We start from the raw sequence: 18,626 nt of genomic DNA, 5'->3' as shown, positions 1-18,626 counted from the left end.
TATACTCAAAATACTGTTCAGTAGATCAGCTATTTTTATATCATTCCAACTTGAATAGCAATTTCAATATATTTTGTGTTCATGCGTACAGTCATCGTCGGTTGTGTTGGCAGCCCTGGGGCGTGAGGCGCCGGGTTGGCGGGTTGGCCCAGCAATGAGTCATGATAGCCAGACACGCTGCTACACCCTCGCTGTTAGCACGTGTTGTCCTGTGCACCATGCCGCTGGGCTTGACATCGGCGCAAATAGAGAATATTCTCTATGACGATAATGTCACAGAGTTGGGGGACAGTGATCTCTCTGAGGAGGACGATGAAGATGACTCTGATTACATACAATCAGACAGGGGGAGTGATGATGAAAATGAAAGTGAATCTGCTGCTGCTCATTCCAGCAAGAAGCGGAAAAGGGATGGTGGTGAGTCTGGGCTTGTAGTAGGTGCTTCCTCACTATCAGCTTCTCAGCCACTGCATGACCTCGCTAGTCAAGCGCACACACCATCTACATCCCAAGCTCAACACCAAACAATAAATGCTGATGCTGATGTACAATGGGAATGGAGAGATGGTCATGACTTTTTGCCCACTGATTTTCAGTTTGATCTTCATGGTCGTGGTATACCACATGGACTCGTTCATGATGGCAGCACAGAGAGTGAATATTTTAGGTTGTTTTTCACGGAAGACATAATGGCTCATATAGTCAAAGAAAGCAACAAGTTTCATGGCTTTATGATAGCAGGTAAAATACTCCATCCACACTCTCGTTTCTTGCAATGGCAGGACACAGATGTAAAAGAAATGTACTCATTTTTGGCTTTAGTTATGCTGATGGGGCTCACTCCAAGGAAAATTATAAGGAATACTGGTCGACAGATCCACTTCTTCGCCAGCCTATTTTCAGTAAAATCATGTCAGTAAACAGGTTCATTGCTTTGCTACAAGCCTTACACTTCCAAGATAACACTCAGCCAACTGATGATGACAAAATGAGAAAAATAAGGCCCATCTTTGACTACATTTGCCATAGTTTCAAGTCATCATTCAAACCATTTCAAAATTTAGTTATTGATGAATGTTTGGTTCTGTGGCGTGGTAATTTACACTTTCGCCAGTACATCCCATCCAAGCGCCACCGATTTGGCCTAAAACTATTTGTTCTTTGTGACTGTGAAACTGGCTTCATTTTGGACATGATTTTGTACACTGGGGCAAGAACTAACATCAAAGAGAATAAGAAGTTGGGCATATCAGGAAGCGTTGTCAGTACCATGCTTGAGTCTTACCTTGGTCAAGGACATATACTTTTGTTGACAACTGGTACACCAGTCCTACACTGTTCCACTATCTGCATGAGAGAATGACTGGGGCCTGTGGTACGGTAAAGCCAAATCGCAAGTTTATGGCCAAATTCCCCATCGGACTGCAGAAGGGCGATGTTGTTCACAAGCAGGCAAACAACATTCTTGCAGTGAAATGGAAGGACAAGAGAGACGTCATCTCCTCACCAGTGTCCACGAACCAAAGTTGCAAACGAGTGAGAACATTGACCATTCCACAAAACCTTCATCGACAAACCTGAATGTGTTATTGTCTACAACCAAAACATGCGCCTTGTAGATAAAAGTGACAGCATGATGTCATCTGTGGAATGTTCAAGGAAAACAATGAAATGGTACAAAAAGATGTTTTTTCATCTGATTGACTGTGCTGTCCTCAACGCCCATATTCTATACCAGGTCAAAACTGGCGAGAAGCCGACACTCCATGACTTCACAAGGGAGGTAATAAGACAGCTTCTTGAGCAGTATTCGGAGCCTCTTCCTACAGCAGGACGACGACGAGCATCTCATGGTGACGATCCTACACGTCTCACAGGTCGTCATTTTCCCAAGTATATCCCACCTACAGCTGCCAAGAAAACGCCCAAAAGCCTTGTCACGCCTGCCGCACCACCACACTCCGCCAAAGCAACGCAAAGATACGAGGTTCATGTGTTCTCTGCGACACGGCTCTTTGTCTGGACCTGTTTTTGAGGTATATCACACTCTCAAGATATACTAGAGTGGTATAGATAATTGTAAATAATGTATATACTATAGAGCATAGGAAAATATGTTTCATTTGCTGCTAATGAAAGACAGAAGTTTATAATACGGAAACCTGAAAGTTTACAGGTACAGGATTTTTTTCCCCATGGCCGTTTATAATACGGAAACCTGAAAGTTTACAGGCACAAGTTTTTTTTTCCCTATGGCCGTTTATAATACGGAAACCTGAAAGTTTACAGGCACAAGTTTTTTTTTTCCCTATGGCCGTTTATAATACGGAAACCTGAAAGTTTACAGGCACAAGTTTTTTTTTTCCCTATGGCCGTTTATAATACGGAAACCTGAAAGTTTACAGGCACAAGTTTTTTTTTCCCTATGGCCGTTTATAATACGGAAACCTGAAAGTTTACAGGCACAAGATTTTTTTTCCCTATGGCCATGATATGCGTATTTGCGTGTCAACAGTTAGTTGTAGGTACATTAGCCAATACACTTTTCCCTATGGAAGCATCAATTGCCACATTATTTCTGCTGTCTTATATGCACATGTGCTTTCATATCATTCATTCCTCATCTTATTTACTTTGGCCCACAGTAGATAGATAGAAGTATAGAACTGTAGTTGTAGTTAATGTAGTGTTAGCTATACAGGCAGCCTCGTTGGGCCCAACAGGGTTGTTGCTGTCTGTTTCTCCTTTGTATTCATTCCTGGCTCGGAACCTGAGTCATCAGTTTCCCAGCCATACAGATTTTCATGGATATGTTACAGTCCAGAGGTAATACACAATTACCTCTTAGATATACTTGTAAAATTGGGATGTTATGTAAATTGTACAGTAGCAGAGCAATACCAAATTGGTCGGCAGCAAATGCAAAGACGCGAAGCTACGTAGTAAATGGGAAAATGTTTGGGGTATGTGATCAGCTCATCGGGCGGGCTGTGGTATGCAGGAGTACCAACATAAAAAACAAAATTGTATAATGGGTTATTTGGGCAGCTGTGTGTAATTTTTTTGTTGTTGGTGTTACAAAACATGTTATGCTTGTGCAATGAAGGGATAATATTGTGCTACTTATATACACATAGAGAAAATATAGTCTGTAATGAGTGATAAATTTGGTACTATGATATGACTATAGAAAGGCTAGACAAACAATCCTCAGATATATTTTACAAGAAACTCAAACTAAACAATATATAGTCATGGAAGAAGCATTCACAGTGTGTCGGAAATAATAAATAAGAAGCGGAAGTTACATAGTACTGTTCTACATTTTTCGTCTTACGCACCACCACTGGAGTATTGGTGCCACGCGTGAAAGGACTCACAGAAAATGACAGCTTACAGGGAACACACATATATCGCATTTATATCGTTCAAATCAGCTATTTTTTTTTCAATTTTATAAGACAATAATATTATTTGGCCAAAATCCAACCCCACATGACCTGTTTCACTCCTATAAAGCAACACTGCGCGGGTTAAACGAGCAGATGGTAGTAAAATGAAACCTTCGTTGTAGCGAAATTTCGTTGTGTGAACCTTCGTTAAACGGGGGTTGCCTGTATGTATCTCTGATCATAGTTCTCATCTTTCTGTCCTTCAAGTAATCCCTTATCCAATCTAATAAATGTCCTCTCAGTCTTCCTATGCTCTCTTAACTTCCAAAGTAGTCTGCCATGATGGACTTTATCAAAAGCCTTTTGTACCAGGTATACTGTGTCCACCCATCCATCTCTCCCTCCAGTCCTTCTATTACTCTTGAGTAGAAACTTAATAAGTTCGACACACATGTCTGTCCTGTCCTGATCCCAAATTGCATGTTCAATATAACATGTCGCGAACCCAAATTGCCTGTTTGATGTAACATGTTCTTCCAGATATTTAACCCATTTTTCTTTGATAACAATTTCACATATCTTACCCACAACACTTGTAAGTGACACTGGTCTGTAATTTAATTGCTCAGTTGACTTTCCTCCTTTGAATATTGGGATTATCTTGGCTCTCTTCCATTCCAGTGGTACTCTCCCTTCTTTTAATGAAGTTGTAACCATTTCCCAAATTGGACCTAACAGTTGCTCTTTACATTCATTTAGCACCCAGCCTGATACACCATCTGGCCCCATTATTTTAGTACTTATCAATTTCTTCATCATTTCTTTGTCTATATAGTGAAATGCTAATCCAATATTCCTTAGCAAATTATGTCTCTCTGAAAATTCTATCTATGTGGCTTACCGGTTGATTGTTTTCTTCCATCGTCACTCCCAAGTCCTTTTCCTTTTTTACTTTTTCTAGTTCTACTCCATCTCCCATCTTATAGATTCCCACTGGTCGTGTGCGTGTGTATTTACCTATTTGTGTATTACAGGGCCAGAGCTAAGCTCTCTGTGACCTGTCTCCTTGTCCATTCCTGTCATATCTCTCTTTCATCTGATTGACACACACTGCGTCAACGACATCACTGCTCAGTTTATTCCACTTATCAGTGCTATGATGCGGGAAACTGTATTTTCTCACGTCATTTAGACAGATGTCATTTATTAGCTTTTTTCCATGTCCTCGGAGATGATTACATGTGGTCACCTTTATCAACTCTCTGTCCAGTATGTCAATCTTGTTCACCAATTTATACATAGTTATCATGTCTCCTCTTTTTCTTCTCTCTTCTAATGTGGTCAGCCCCAGCTTCCTCAGTCTTTCCTCATAGTCTAACTCCCTGAGTCCTGGTACCATCCTTGTTGCCAGCCTTTGTACCCTTTCTACCTTCTTCACATTTTTCTTCATATGCAGTGACCAGACACATGCTGCATATTCTAACTGGGGTCTTATTAAGGTACATAATAACTTCTTCATCATTCCTTCATCTAGGTAGTGGAATGCAAGGCCAATATTTTGAAGCATGTTATATGTTTTCAAAAAAATCTTGTTAATGTGTTTCTCTGGTGACAAAGTGTTTTGCACGGTTACTCCTAATGTCTTTCTCCTCATTGGTCTCTTTAATTTTCTCATCACCCAGCCTGTAATCCCTGTTTGGTCTGTATCTACTTCTTCCCATTTTCATAACATGGGTCTTGTCTATATTAAATTCCATCTGCCACTCCTTACTCCACTCATATATTTTATCAAGATCTTCCTGTAACTTGTTACAATCTTCCATATTCTTTACTCTCCTCATAATTTTAGTATCGTCCGCAAACATGTTCATGTAACTGTCAATTCCTACTGGCATATCATTAACATAAATCAAAAACATGATGGGACCAAGCACTGACCCTTGTGGAACTCCACTGGTTACCATCTTCCACTCGGCCTTACTTCCTCTCACCACTGTTCTCATTTCTCTTCCCATTAAGTAATTTTTCATCCATTTTGCTAGTTTATCATTTACTCCTCCAATCTTCTTTAGTTTCCACATCAGTCTATTGTGTGGTACTTTATCAAAGGCCTTTCTCAAGTCCAGGTAGATAGCATCCACCCATCCCTCTCTATGTTGTAGTATGTCAGTCACTCTTGAATAAAAACATAATAAATTGGATACGCACGATCTTCCTTTCTGAAACCAAACTGTCTTTCACTCAGAATGTTTTCACTTTCTAGATACTCACTCCACTTAGCTTTAATTACTTCTTCACATACCTTGCACAATATACTAGTCAACGATACTGGTCTATAATTTAGCGGTTCCATTCTACTACCATTCTTATATATAGGCACAATGTCAGCTCTTTTCCACTCTTTCGAGACTAATCCTGTTCGTATGGAGGTTTCCACAATATCAAATACGGGGTTCAACAATTGATCCTTACATTCATTTAGCAACCTTCCAGATATGCCATCAGGCCCCATTGATTTATTGTGTGTGTGTGTGTATTTACCTAGTTGTATTTACCTAGTTGTAGTTTTACAGTGGCTGGGCTTTATGCTCGTGTGGCTCCGTCTCCATATCTACACTTATCCAATCTTACTTTAAAAGTATGCACACTCGTTGCAGACACTATTTCTTCATTTAAACTGTTCCACGTCTCAATACATCTTTGCGGGAAACTATATTTTTTAACATCTCTCAGACATCTTCCTTTACTCAGCTTTTTACTATGCGATCTTGTGCTTCGAATGTCATATTCTTCTCTCAGGATCAGTTTCTCATTATCCACTTGGTCCATTCCGTTGATCAATTTAAAAACTTGTATCAGGTCTCCTCTCTCCCTTCTTTGTTCCAGGGTTGGTAGATCCATAGCCTTTAGTTTCTCCTCATATGTCATCCCTTCAAATTCTGGAACCATTCTTGTAGCCATTTTTTGTAGTCTCTCCAATTTCCTTATGTGTTTTTTTTTTTATAAGGGGTCCACACTACTCCTGCATATTCCAATCTGGGTCTTATTAAAGTACTTATCAATTTCTTCATCATTTCTTTGTCCATGTAGTGAAATGCTACTCCAATATTCCTTAGCAAATTATATGTTTCTCTAAAAATTCTATCAATATGGCTTACTGGTTGATTGTTTTCTTCCATCGTCACTCCTAAGTCCTTTTCCTTTTTTACTTTCTCCAGTTCTACTCCATCTCCCATCTTATAGATTCCCACGGGTCGTTTTTCACTCTTTCCCATTTCCATGACATGGCTTTTGTTCACATTGAATTCCATTTCCCACTTTTTGCTCCATTCCCATATCTTATTTAGGTCTTCTTGCAGTATTTCACAATCCTCTTTTTGCTTTATAACTCTGCACAGTTTCGTATCATCTGCAAACAGATTTATGTAGCTGTTCACTCCTTCTGGCATGTCGTTAATATAAATGAGGAAAAGTATTGGTGCCAATACTGACCCCTGTGGCACTTCGTTTTCTACTGGTCTCCACTTGGACTTCATATCTTTAACTACCGTCCTTATTTCTCTCCCCCTCAAATAATTTTCTATCCATCTCAATGTACTTCCTTTTAAGCCACCCTTCTCCTCTAACTTCCACAATAATCTTGCATGTGGCACTTTGTCAAATGCCTTTTTTAAATCCAAATAAATGCAGTCAACCCATCCCTCTCTCTCTTGTACTCTATCAACTATTCTAGAATAGAAACTCAATAAATTAGTTACACAAGACCGTCTTTTCCTTAAACCAAATTGGCTATTTGATATTAATTTGTTGTCTTCAAGGAACTTGATCCATTGTTTCTTTATTATTCTTTCACACATCTTGCATACTACACTAGTTAGTGATACCGGTCTGTAATTTAAAGGTTCTTCCTTCCTTCCACTCATATATGGGAACCACCTCAGCTCTTTTCCATTCTACTGGTACTGTTCCATTTTCTATTGAGCATTTTATGATGATGTATATAGGACTTGCTAGTTCTTCCCTGCATTCTTCCAGTATTCTGCCTGAGACTTCATCTGGTCCCATTGCCTTGTCTTCATCCAGTTCCTTCATTAATTCTTTTATTTCAAGCTTGGTTACTTTAATCTCTTTCATATAGACTGTCTCTCTATTACCCTGTGTGTGTGTGTGTGTGTGTGTGTGTGTGTGTGTGTGTGTGTGTGTGTGTGTGTGTGTGTTTACCTAGTTGTAGTTTTACAGGGCCTGGGCTTTATGCTCGTGTGGCCCCGTCTCCATATCTACACTTATCCAATTTCTCTTTAAAACTATGCACACTCGTTGCTGACACCACTTCCTCACTCAAACTATTCCAAGTCTCAACACATCTTTGCAGGAAACTATATTTTTTAACATCTCTCAGACATCTTCTCTTCCTCAGTTTCTTACTACAGGCAACCCCCGTTTAACGAAGGTTCACACAACGAAATTTCGCTACAAAGAAGGTTTCATTTTACTACCATTTACTCGTTTAACGAACACCAAACTCGCTTTAACGAAGTTTTATCCAGGTAATTTTTTCCAAGTTTGGAAGCCTCGTCATCACGCAGTTTCCACAAGCTTTTGAATACACCAGGAGCCGGAAATACTAAGGCCTGCCTCAGGAGAAATCCTGGGACACCTGTAGAATCAAGATAAAGATCAAGATCAAGCTTCTCGTGGACAACACGTACCCTCACTCCCATAACAGCGTCAGCAGCAGCTCGTCTTCACTCGCTCAACTTACAACCAAAACGCCCTGCAATGTGGCCTAGCATTCCTAAGAAGACCAGGAAGTCTCTTACTCGCGAAGTGAAGCTAGATATTATTCACAGACACGAGAGTGGCAAGAAAACTATAGCATTGCTGGCCACCATCGTGACTCCATCTACTGTCTCTACTATTTTCAAGTCAGCAGACTATTAAGAAGGCTGGTGAGATTGTATCTTCCTTGCAAGCTAAAAGAACCACTTGGACTCGTGATTCTACAATGGATAAAATGGAAAGCCTTGTGGAAATGTGGTACATAAGTTTTGTATGCGGTACAATGATACACCCTTTGTTTACATTCCACAGGTTGCCAGTTAGTGTCTTTCCCATTTCACTCTCCCTCCCTTCATAAATTTAAGATCATCAACATTATAAAGCTACGTACATACATACATTAGTGTACATTATAATGACTTAAATTAAATTTAACTGCCTAAATGTTAAACTTCATAATTTTTACTTTCATTAAACCTTTCACTGTACTATGATGCACTCTTGCTTTGTTTACTCTCAATGGAAGTTCAAGTCAGGGGTTAAACTTGTTATAATCGGTTTGCTTAATGAAGTTTTGCTTAACGAAGTGTTTTTTAGGAACGTAACCCCTTCGTTAAGCGGGAGTTGCCTGTATGTGATCTTGTACTTGTAATGTGTGTGTGTAATTAAGCTCCTCGGTCGCCTGCTGGTCACCCAACCAGTCTTTCCCATTACGGAGCGAGCTCAGAGCTCATAGACCAATCTTCGGGTAGGACTGAGACCACATTAACACACAACACACACCAAGAAAGTGAGGCCACAACCCCTTCAGTTACATCCCGTGCCTATTTACTGCTAAGTGAACAGGGGCCACACATTAAGAGGCTTGCCCATTTGCCTCGCCGCTTACCGGGACTCGAACCTGTGTGTGTGTGTGTGTGTGTGTGTGTGTGTGTGTGTGTGTGTGTGTGTGTGTGTGTGTGTGTGTGTGTGTGTGTGTGTGTGTATTTACCTAGTTGTATTTACCTAGTTGTAGTTTTACAGGGCCTGGGCTTTATGCTCGTGTGGTCCCGTCTCCATATCTACACTTATCCAATTTTTCTTTAAAACTATGTACACTCTTTGCTGATACCACTTCCTCACTCAAACTGTTCCAAGTCTCAACACATCTTTGCGGAAACTAAATTTTTTAACATCTCTCAGACATCGTCTCTTCCTTAGTTTCTTACTATGCGATCTTGTGCTTCTAAAGTCATATTCTTCTCTCAGGATCAGTTTCTCATTATCCACTTCATCCATTCCGTTAATCAATTTATAAACTTGTATCAGATCCCCTCTCTCTCTTCTCTGCTCCAAGGTTGGTAGATCCATTGCCTTTAGTCTCTCCTCATATGCCATCCCTTTAAATTCTGGAACCATTCTTGTAGCCATTTTTGTAGTCTCTAATTTTCTTATGTGTTTCTTTTTATGGGGAGTCCACACAACTCCTGAATATTCCAATCTAGGTCTTATTTTAGTACTTATCAATTTCTTCATCATTTCCTTGTCCATATAGTGAAATGCTACTCCAATATTCCTTAGCAAATTATACGCCTCTGAAAATTCTATCAATATGGCTAACTGGTTGATTATTTTCTTCCATTGTCACTCCCAAGTCCTTTTCCTTTTTTACTTTTTCTAGTTCTACTCCATCTCCCATCTTATAGATTCCCACTGGTCGTCTTTCACTTTTCCCATTTCCATGACATGGCTTTTGTCCACATTGAATTCCATCTCCCATTTTTTGCTCCATTTCCAGATCTTGTTTAAGTCTTCCTGTAGTATTTCACAATCCTCTTTTGTTTAATGACTCTGCACAGTTTCGCATCGTCCGCAAACAGATTTATGTAGCTGTTCACTCCCTCTGGCATGTCATTTATATATACGAGAAAATGTATTGGTGCCAATACTGACCCCTGTGGCACTCCGCTGTCTACTGTTCTCCACTTGGACTTCATATCTTTAACTATCGTCCTTATTTCTCTCCCCCTTAAGTAATTCTTCATCCATCTCAATGTGCTTCCTTTTAAGCCACCCTTCTCCTCTAACTTCCATAGTAATCTTTCATGTGGCACTTTATCAAAAGCCTTTTTTAGATCTAAATAAATACAGTCAACCCATCCCTCTCTCTCTTGTACATTATCAACTATTCTAGAGTAGAAACTCAATAAATTTGTCACACATGACCGACCTTTTCTAAAACCAAATTGGCTATTTGATAATATTTTGTTGTCTTCAAGAAACTCGATCCATTGCTTCTTTATTACTTTTTCACACATCTTGCATATTACACTAGTTAGTGATACCGGCCTGTAATTTAAAGGTTCTTCCTTCCTTCCGCTCTTATATATGGGAACCACCTCAGCTCTTTTCCACTCCACTGGCACTGTTCCATTTTCTATTGAGCATTTAATGATGTATATTGGACTTGCTAGTTCTTCCCTACATTCTTTCAGTATTCTGCCTGAGACTTCATCCGGTCCCATTGCCTTTTCCTCATCCAATTCCGTCATCAACTTTTTTATTTCAAGCTTGGTTACTTTAATCTCTTTCATATAGACAGTCTCTCTATTATCCTGTGTGTGTGTGTGTGTGTGTGTGTGTGTGTGTGTGTGTGTGTGTGTGTGTGTGTGTGTGTGTGTGTGTGTGTGTGTGTGTGTATTTACCTAGTTGTAGTTTTACAGGGCCTGGGCTTTATGCTTGTGTGGCCCCGTCTCCATATCTACACTTATCCAATCTTACTTTAAAAGTGTGCACACTCTTTGCAGACACTACTTCTTCATCTAAACTGTTCCACGTCTCAATACATCTCTGTGTGTGTGTGTGTGTGTGTGTGTGTGTGTGTGTGTGTGTGTTTACCTAGTTGTATTCACCTAGTTGTGAGATACAGGAAAAAGAGCTACACTAGGCTTATGCTGTCTTTCCTCCTAATCATCATATTTCACATGATCATCTCTGTCCAGCTTCTCTCTCTCTTCTGCATTCAGCGACAAATGATGTAACCATGCTGAAAAACAACAAATGCAACTTGTTGTGTGCTGAAAATAACTTAAGTAATTACATGTAGTGCATTGAATGTGTATATGTAGCCTCATAAACTAAATTTTTACTTGTTTATGGAGTGTCCTTTGCATTTTTTACTTCCAAGAGACAATCTGGGAGAAAGGCTGCAAGGTTGTGCAGAGTTGCACTGGTATCACAGTCCATGCCCGATGAATTGCCTCTTTTAATCTCTCCTCGGTGGACGTGTTTTCTTCTCTCAATTTGCATTTAACCCCTTCAATACGGTGACGCCTACAGTATGTGGGCGTCATGAAGCCCCAGTAGCAAATACGGTGACGCTTACGTAGACGTCATATTTCTTTTCTGAGCTTTCTTCAGTTCAGTTGTCCCGTATAGTGTGTTGGATACCAACTACACACGCCATATTCTGTCCTTGAAATCCTAGTGCTCCTCCCACCATCCTTGTCTCCACCAATCACTAAAGATAAGCTACATGCGTCCCACCTTGTGTCTAAAATTACCCAATGGCATAGACTGTTCCCATCTCTCTCTCTCTCTCTCTCTCTCTCTCTCTCTCTCTCTCTCTCTCTCTCTCTCTCTCTCTCTCTCTCTCTCTCTCTCTCTCTCTCTCTCTCTCTCTCTCTCTCTCTCTCTATCCTCTCCTCCTTCCCTCTTCCTCTCGAAGATAAGTTACATGCGTCCCACCTTGTAACATTTAGAAAACACACACACACACACACACACACACACACACACACACACACACACACACACACACACACACACACACACACACACACACGGTAGCTCAGTGGTTAGAGCGCTTTTCACAAGCCAGAGGACTTTCGATTCCCCGGCCGGTGGAGATATTTGGGTGTGTCTCTTCATGTGTAGCCCTTGTTCACCTAGCAGTGAGTAGGTATGTAAATCGAGGAGTTGTGACCTTGTTGTCCCGGTGTGTAGTGTGTGCCTGGTCTCAGGCCTATCCAAGATCGGAAATAATGAGCTCTGAGCTCGTTCCAGAGTAACGCCTGGCTGTCTCCAGAGACTGCAGCAGATCAAACAGTGAAACACACACACACACACACACACACACACACACACACACACACACACACACACACACACACACACACACACACACACACACACACACACACACACACACACACACACACACACACACACACACACACACACACACACACACACACACACACACACACACACAATCTATATGAAAGAGATTAAAGTAACCAAGCTTGAAATAAAAGAGTTAATGAAGGAATTGGATGAAGAGAAGGCAATGGGACCGGATGAAGTCTCAGGCAGAATACTGAAAGAATGTAGGGAAGAACTAGCAAGTCATATATACAACATCATAAAATGCTCAATAGAAAATGGAACAGTGCCAGTAGAATGGAAAAGAGCTGAGGTGGTTCCCATATATAAGAACGGAAGGAAAGAAGAACCTTTAAATTACAGACCGGTATCACTAACTAGTGTAATATGCAAGATGTGTGAAAGAATAATAAAGAAACAATGGATCGAGTTCCATGAAGACAACAAATTAATATCAAATAGCCAATTTGGTTTTAGAAAAGGACTCTTGTGTAACTAATTTATTGAGTTTCTATTCTAGAATAGTTGATAGAGTACAAGAGAGAGGGGATGGGTTGACTGCATCTATTTGATTTAAAAAGGCGTTTGACAAAGTGCCACACGCAAGATTACTGTGGAAGTTAGAGGAGAAGGGTGGCTTAAAAGGAAGCACATTGAGATGGACAGAAAATTATTTGAGGGGGAGAGAAATAAGGACGGTAGTTAAAGATATGAAGTCCAAGTGGAGACCAGTAGAAAGCGGAGTGCCACAGGGGTCAGTATTGGCACCAGTACTTTTCCTCATTTATATTAACGACATGCCAGAAGGAGTGAACAGCTACATAAATTTGTTTTATGGATGATACTAAACTGTGCAGAGTTATAAAGCAAAAGGAGGATTGTGAAATACTGCAAGAAGACCTAAATAAGATCTGGGAATGGAGTAAGAAGTGGAAATGGAATTCAATGTGAACAAAAGCCATGTCATGGAAATGGGAAAGAGTGAAAGACGACCTGTGGGAATCTATAAGATGGGAGATGGAGTAGAACTGGAGAAAGTCAAAAGGAAAAGGACTTAGGAGTGATTTATGGAAGAAAACAATCAACCAGTAAGCCATATTGATAGAATTTTTAGAGAAACATATAATTTGCTAAGGAATATTGGAGTAGCATTTCACTACATGGACAAAGAAATGATGAAGAAATTGATAAATACTATAATAAGACCCAGATTGAAATATGCAGGAGTAGTGTGGACCCCTCATAAAAAGAAACACATAAGAGAATTGGAGAGGCTACAAAAAATGGCTACAAGAATGGTTCCAGAACTTGAAGGGATGACATATGAGGAGAGACTAAAGGCTATGGATCTACCAACCTTGGAACAAAGAAGGGAGAGAGGAGACCTGATACAAGTCTATAAATTGATCAACGGAATGGACCAAGTGGATAATGAGAAACTGATCCTGAGAGAAGAATATGACACCCGAAGCACAAGATCGCATAGCAAAAAGCTGAGAAAGGGAAGATGTCTGAGAGATATAAAAAAATATAGTTTCCCGCAGAGATGTATTGAGACATGGAACAGTTTAGATGAAGAAGTAGTGTCTGCAACGAGTGTGCACACTTTTAAAGTAAGATTGGATAAGTGTAGATATGGAGACGGGGCCACACGAGCATAAAGCCCAGGCCCTGTAAAACTACAACTAGGTAAATACACACACACACACACACACACGCACACAAATACAAAAACAAATTTTCTAATTCTCTCTCTCTCTCTCTCTCTCTCTTCTCCTTGTTTCCTCTCCCTTCCCTCCCTCCCCTCTTCCTCTCGAAGATAAGCTACATACGTCCCGCTTGTGTCTAAAATATTAGGAAATGTCTCTCTCTCTCTCTCTCTCTCTCTCTCTCTCTCTCTCTCTCTCTCTCTCTCTCTCTCTCTCTCTCTCTCTCTCTCTCTCCAGAGAAGCGTCCACTTTCCTCTTCGAAGGCGATATAGTGACTTAAAAATAGCAGCATAATACACAAAGACGACAAGTATGACAAGCTTGCAAGAGTTTCCACCTTCCAGCACTACCACCCGTATATCATACAGGCGGACTTTTTTAACATCCGACGCGAAGGGGTTAAGTATTGCCCAGAGTCTCGATAGGTGATATATCAGGGCTATTTGTTGGCCAGTCAGGTATCACCTCAACCTTCTTATCTGTGAACCATTCCATTCCTTCACAACGTATGCGGTGTGGCAAGGAGCCCCGTCCTGTTGGAACACCTCTGCGCCATGACGGCAAACCAAGTAGCCAACTTATCCTTTGAAAGGCGTAAATATATATCCTTTGTGACTGATTCACTGTTGCATATAACATGCAGGTCAGACACACCTCCATAAGAAAATGCACCCCACACTGTTAGAAAAAGAGGAAGCCCAACCTACGGTCCGAGTGTAGGTTGGGCTTCCTCACTCGGGGCAACGGTTTCCTAGCGGGTGGGCTTTGAGATAGGAGGTACCCTAAAAAGTATCCCCTTTAGCCCATAAATTCCCATGAAAAGCCCACATGGTATAAATAAAAACAAAAAAAAAGAAAGGAGGATGCTTGAGAGTCTTCGGGGTATATTTGGGGTCACAGGGGTCAGACCCCAGGTGGTGCCACACCCTCAAGCCTTTTGGGCTATTCACATGAAACACAGATTCATCAGTCCACAAAACTAATCCAGTCATCAACAATCCATGACGTGTACTTCCGTGCAAATTCAAGCCTTTTCCTTTGCTGTGCCTCTGTCACCAACGGTTTGCTTTGTGCCTTTTCATTCTTGTATTACAGTTTTTTTCAGACGGCTCTCTAAGTGGTTCACACACTCACTCCTTGAAGAACACTACCATTATTTTCTTTAATTTGTCTTGCTGTACTATCTGGTTTTTTCTCTAACTTATGTCTTATAACTGTCAAAAATTTTTCAGAGATCTTTGGACGCCTTCCTCCACCAAAATTGTGGCGCGGAAACTCACACTCATCATTAGCCTTGAATGTTGCAACAAGGCACCGCACTGTACGTGCACTCACACCAGTTTCCACACTTGTTTCATGGCTGTTTAGCCCCAATTGGTAGCACTGACTCACACTTCTTATAGTATCTCACTTCATGTATCCCTTTGAAATATCAAATATTTGTACTTGATGATGTTTGTTAACTGCACAAAGCCACACAGATGGGTTGGGGGGAAGGGTGACACTGCTCTTTATCTCCAGCAAAGGCATGATAAAGATTTAAATGTCCTTCAAAATTTGAGTGACAGCTCGGATGAGTCGACAGACGGTATTTTCTTTTACGCCGTGGAAGTTTTGTAGTGGTTGGAGGAGTTACGTACAATGCCAGGGAAGTCACGTATGTTGTTCTCCTGCAGTCACGTCAATTGTCTCTGACTGTACTATCATAAATAGTGCTATCATATAATTTCTTTTCTTTCTTTCCTTCAGTGTAGTTAAACCCAGATTTTTCAACCTCTCTTCATGATCATATTAACTTAGATTTATAGGGATTTTTTTTGTAGCTTTCTGGATTCTTTCCAGCTTCCTAATGCCTTTTTCTAGATTTGGTGACTACATTAATGCTACATGCTCCAAATGTGGATGTATCATTGTTGTCATCAGCTTTTTTAACATATCTTCATCAATGTATGTAAATGCTGTTTTGATGTTTGTAAGTAGATTATAATTTTCCCCTGTGATCTTGTTGATATGCATTTCAAACAACACATTAGAAATTGTTACTCTCAGGCCCTTTTCCTTTGTCCTTTTATTCATTTCTTCATTTCTCAAGTAAGAAGTTCTTTTTGTTTTCTAGCACTCTTTCCAAACTCCATCATACTACAATTCTTACCATTAGACTCCATGTTCCATTTCATTATGTGTATTTACCTAGTTGTATTTACCTAGTTGTAGTTTTACAGGGCTTTATGCTCGTGTGGTCCCGTCTCCATATCTACACTTATCCAATTTTTCTTTAAAACTATGTACACTCTTTGCTGACACCATTTCCTCACTCAAACTGTTCCAAGTCTCAACACATCTTTGCGGGAAACTAAATTTTTTAACATCTCTCAGACATCGTCCCTTCCTTAGTTTCTTACTATGCGATCTTGTGCTTCTAAAATCATATTCTTCTCTCAGGATCAGTTTCTCATTATCCACTTCATCCATTCCGTTAATCAATTTATAAACTTGTATCAGATCCCCTCTCTCTCTTCTCTGCTCCAAGGTTGGTAGATCCATTGCCTTTAGTCTCTCCTCATATGCCATCCCTTTAAATTCTGGAACCATTCTTGTAGCCATTTTTGTAGTCTCTCTAATTTTCTTATGTGTTTCTTTTTTGGGGAGTCCACACAACTCCTGCATATTCCAATCTAGGTCTTATTTTAGTACTTATCAATTTCTTCATCATTTCCTTGTCCATATAGTGAAATGCTACTCCAATATTCCTTAGCAAATTATACGTCTCTCTGAAAATTCTATCAATATGGCTTACCGGTTGATTATTTTCTTCCATTGTCACTCCCAAGTCCTTTTCCTTTTTTTACTTTTTCTAGTTCTACTCCATCTCCCATCTTATAGATTCCCACTGGTCGTCTTTCACTTTTTCCCATTTCCATGGCATGGCTTTTGTCCACATTGAATTCCATCTCCCATTTTTTGCTCCATTTCCAGTTCTTGTTTAAGTCTTCCTGTAGTATTTCACAATCCTCTTTTTGTTTAATGACTCTGCACAGTTTCGCATCGTCCGCAAACAGATTTATGTCCCTCTGGCATGTCATTTATATATACGAGAAAAAGTATTGGTGCCAATACTGACCCCTGTGGCACTCCGCTGTCTACTGTTCTCCACTTGGACTTCATATCTTTAACTATCGTCCTTATTTCTCTCCCCCTTAAGTAATTCTTCATCCATCTCAATGTGCTTCCTTTTAAGCCACCCTTCTCCTCTAACTTCCACAGTAATCTTTCATGTGGCACTTTATCAAAAGCCTTTTTTAGATCTAAATAAATACAGTCAACCCATCCCTCTCTCTCTTGTACTTTATCAACTATTCTAGAGTAGAAACTCAATAAATTTGTCACACATGACCGACCTTTTCTAAAACCAAATTGGCTATTTAATGATATTTTGTTGTCTTCAAGAAACTCAATCCATTGCTTCTTTATTACTTTTTCACACATCTTGCATATTACACTAGTTAGTGATACCGGTCTGTAATTTAAAGGTTCTTCCTTCCTTCCGCTCTTATATATGGGAACCACCTCAGCTCTTTTCCACTCCACTGGCACTGTTCCATTTTCTATTGAGCATTTAATGATGTTGTATATTGGACTTGCTAGTTCTTCCCTACATTCTTTCAGTATTCTGCCTGAGACTTCATCCGGTCCCATTGCCTTTTCCTCATCCAATTCCGTCATCAACTTTTTTATTTCAAGTTTGGTTACTTTAATCTCTTTCATATAGACAGTCTCTATTACCCTGTGGTCTTTCAAATTTGGATTCCTTAGTAAAGACCTCATGAAATTTACTATTTAACAGTTCTGCCATACTTTTGGGTCTTCCACCATTCCGTTTCTCCTTTTAACCTTTCTATTGTTTCTTGTTGTCTTATTTTTCCATTTATGAATCTGTAGAACAATTTTGGTTGTTCCTTACATTTTTCGACAATGTCCTTTTCATAGTTCCTTTCTTCTTCCTTTCTCACCTTAGCATATTCATTTCTTGTTGTTTTGAAGTTTTCCTTATTTTCTGGATTTCTGTTTCTTCTCCACCTTTTCCATGCTCCATCTCGTTTCTCCTTTGCCCTAGCACATCTTGCATTAAACCAATCTTTCTTTCCTTCTTCTTTAGGTCTATATTTCAGAACATATTCCCTGACCCCAGTTTTGTATATTTCCAAAAATAAGTTATATTTCTCTTGAACCGTTAATGAGTTTTCCATCTCCTCCAGTTTACGTTTTAAAATAGTTCTTGAGATTCTCTACATCAGCCTTTCTGTAATTTAATCGGTCTCCTTTGTATGATTCATCTCTATCTTCCTTTCCTTCTTCTATATCCATTTCTAATATTACATGGTCACTCTTTCCCAATGGGCACTTGTATCTTATATCATCGTTAATTGGTATATCCCTTGTAAAAACTAGGTCTAATCTTGCCGGCTCATCGTTTCCTCTGAATCTTGTGTTTTCCTTTACTCTTTGGACCATCAAATTATCTATCATTAGGTTCAGGAATCTATCTCCCAGGCATCTTCCCCCATACCACTTTCATAGTTTTCCCAGTCTACCTCCTTACAGT

General features: G+C 39.9%; 1 protein-coding gene across 2 annotated transcripts in view; it reads left to right on the top strand.

Annotated features, from left to right (window-relative positions):
• The window catches only part of LOC123501080 (circadian locomoter output cycles protein kaput-like), an 82,596-nt gene that overhangs the window by 58,467 nt on the left and 5,503 nt on the right, over positions 1 to 18,626 (top strand). The window contains exon 13 of one of the 2 annotated variants that reach the window (XM_045249662.1): positions 15,256 to 15,344. In XM_045249662.1, the coding sequence (XP_045105597.1) occupies positions 15,256 to 15,344 (89 nt within the window). Of the gene's footprint in view, positions 1 to 15,255; positions 15,746 to 18,626 lie in introns of those variants that run through there. The other variant, XM_045249661.1, reaches the window with a different exon arrangement.

This window comes from Portunus trituberculatus, chromosome 8 (genome assembly GCF_017591435.1).
Source record: "Portunus trituberculatus isolate SZX2019 chromosome 8, ASM1759143v1, whole genome shotgun sequence".
Taxonomy (NCBI): domain Eukaryota; kingdom Metazoa; phylum Arthropoda; class Malacostraca; order Decapoda; family Portunidae; genus Portunus; species Portunus trituberculatus.
Note: the sequence above shows the minus strand (reverse complement) of the source record. Positions and strands in the feature narration are given on the sequence as shown.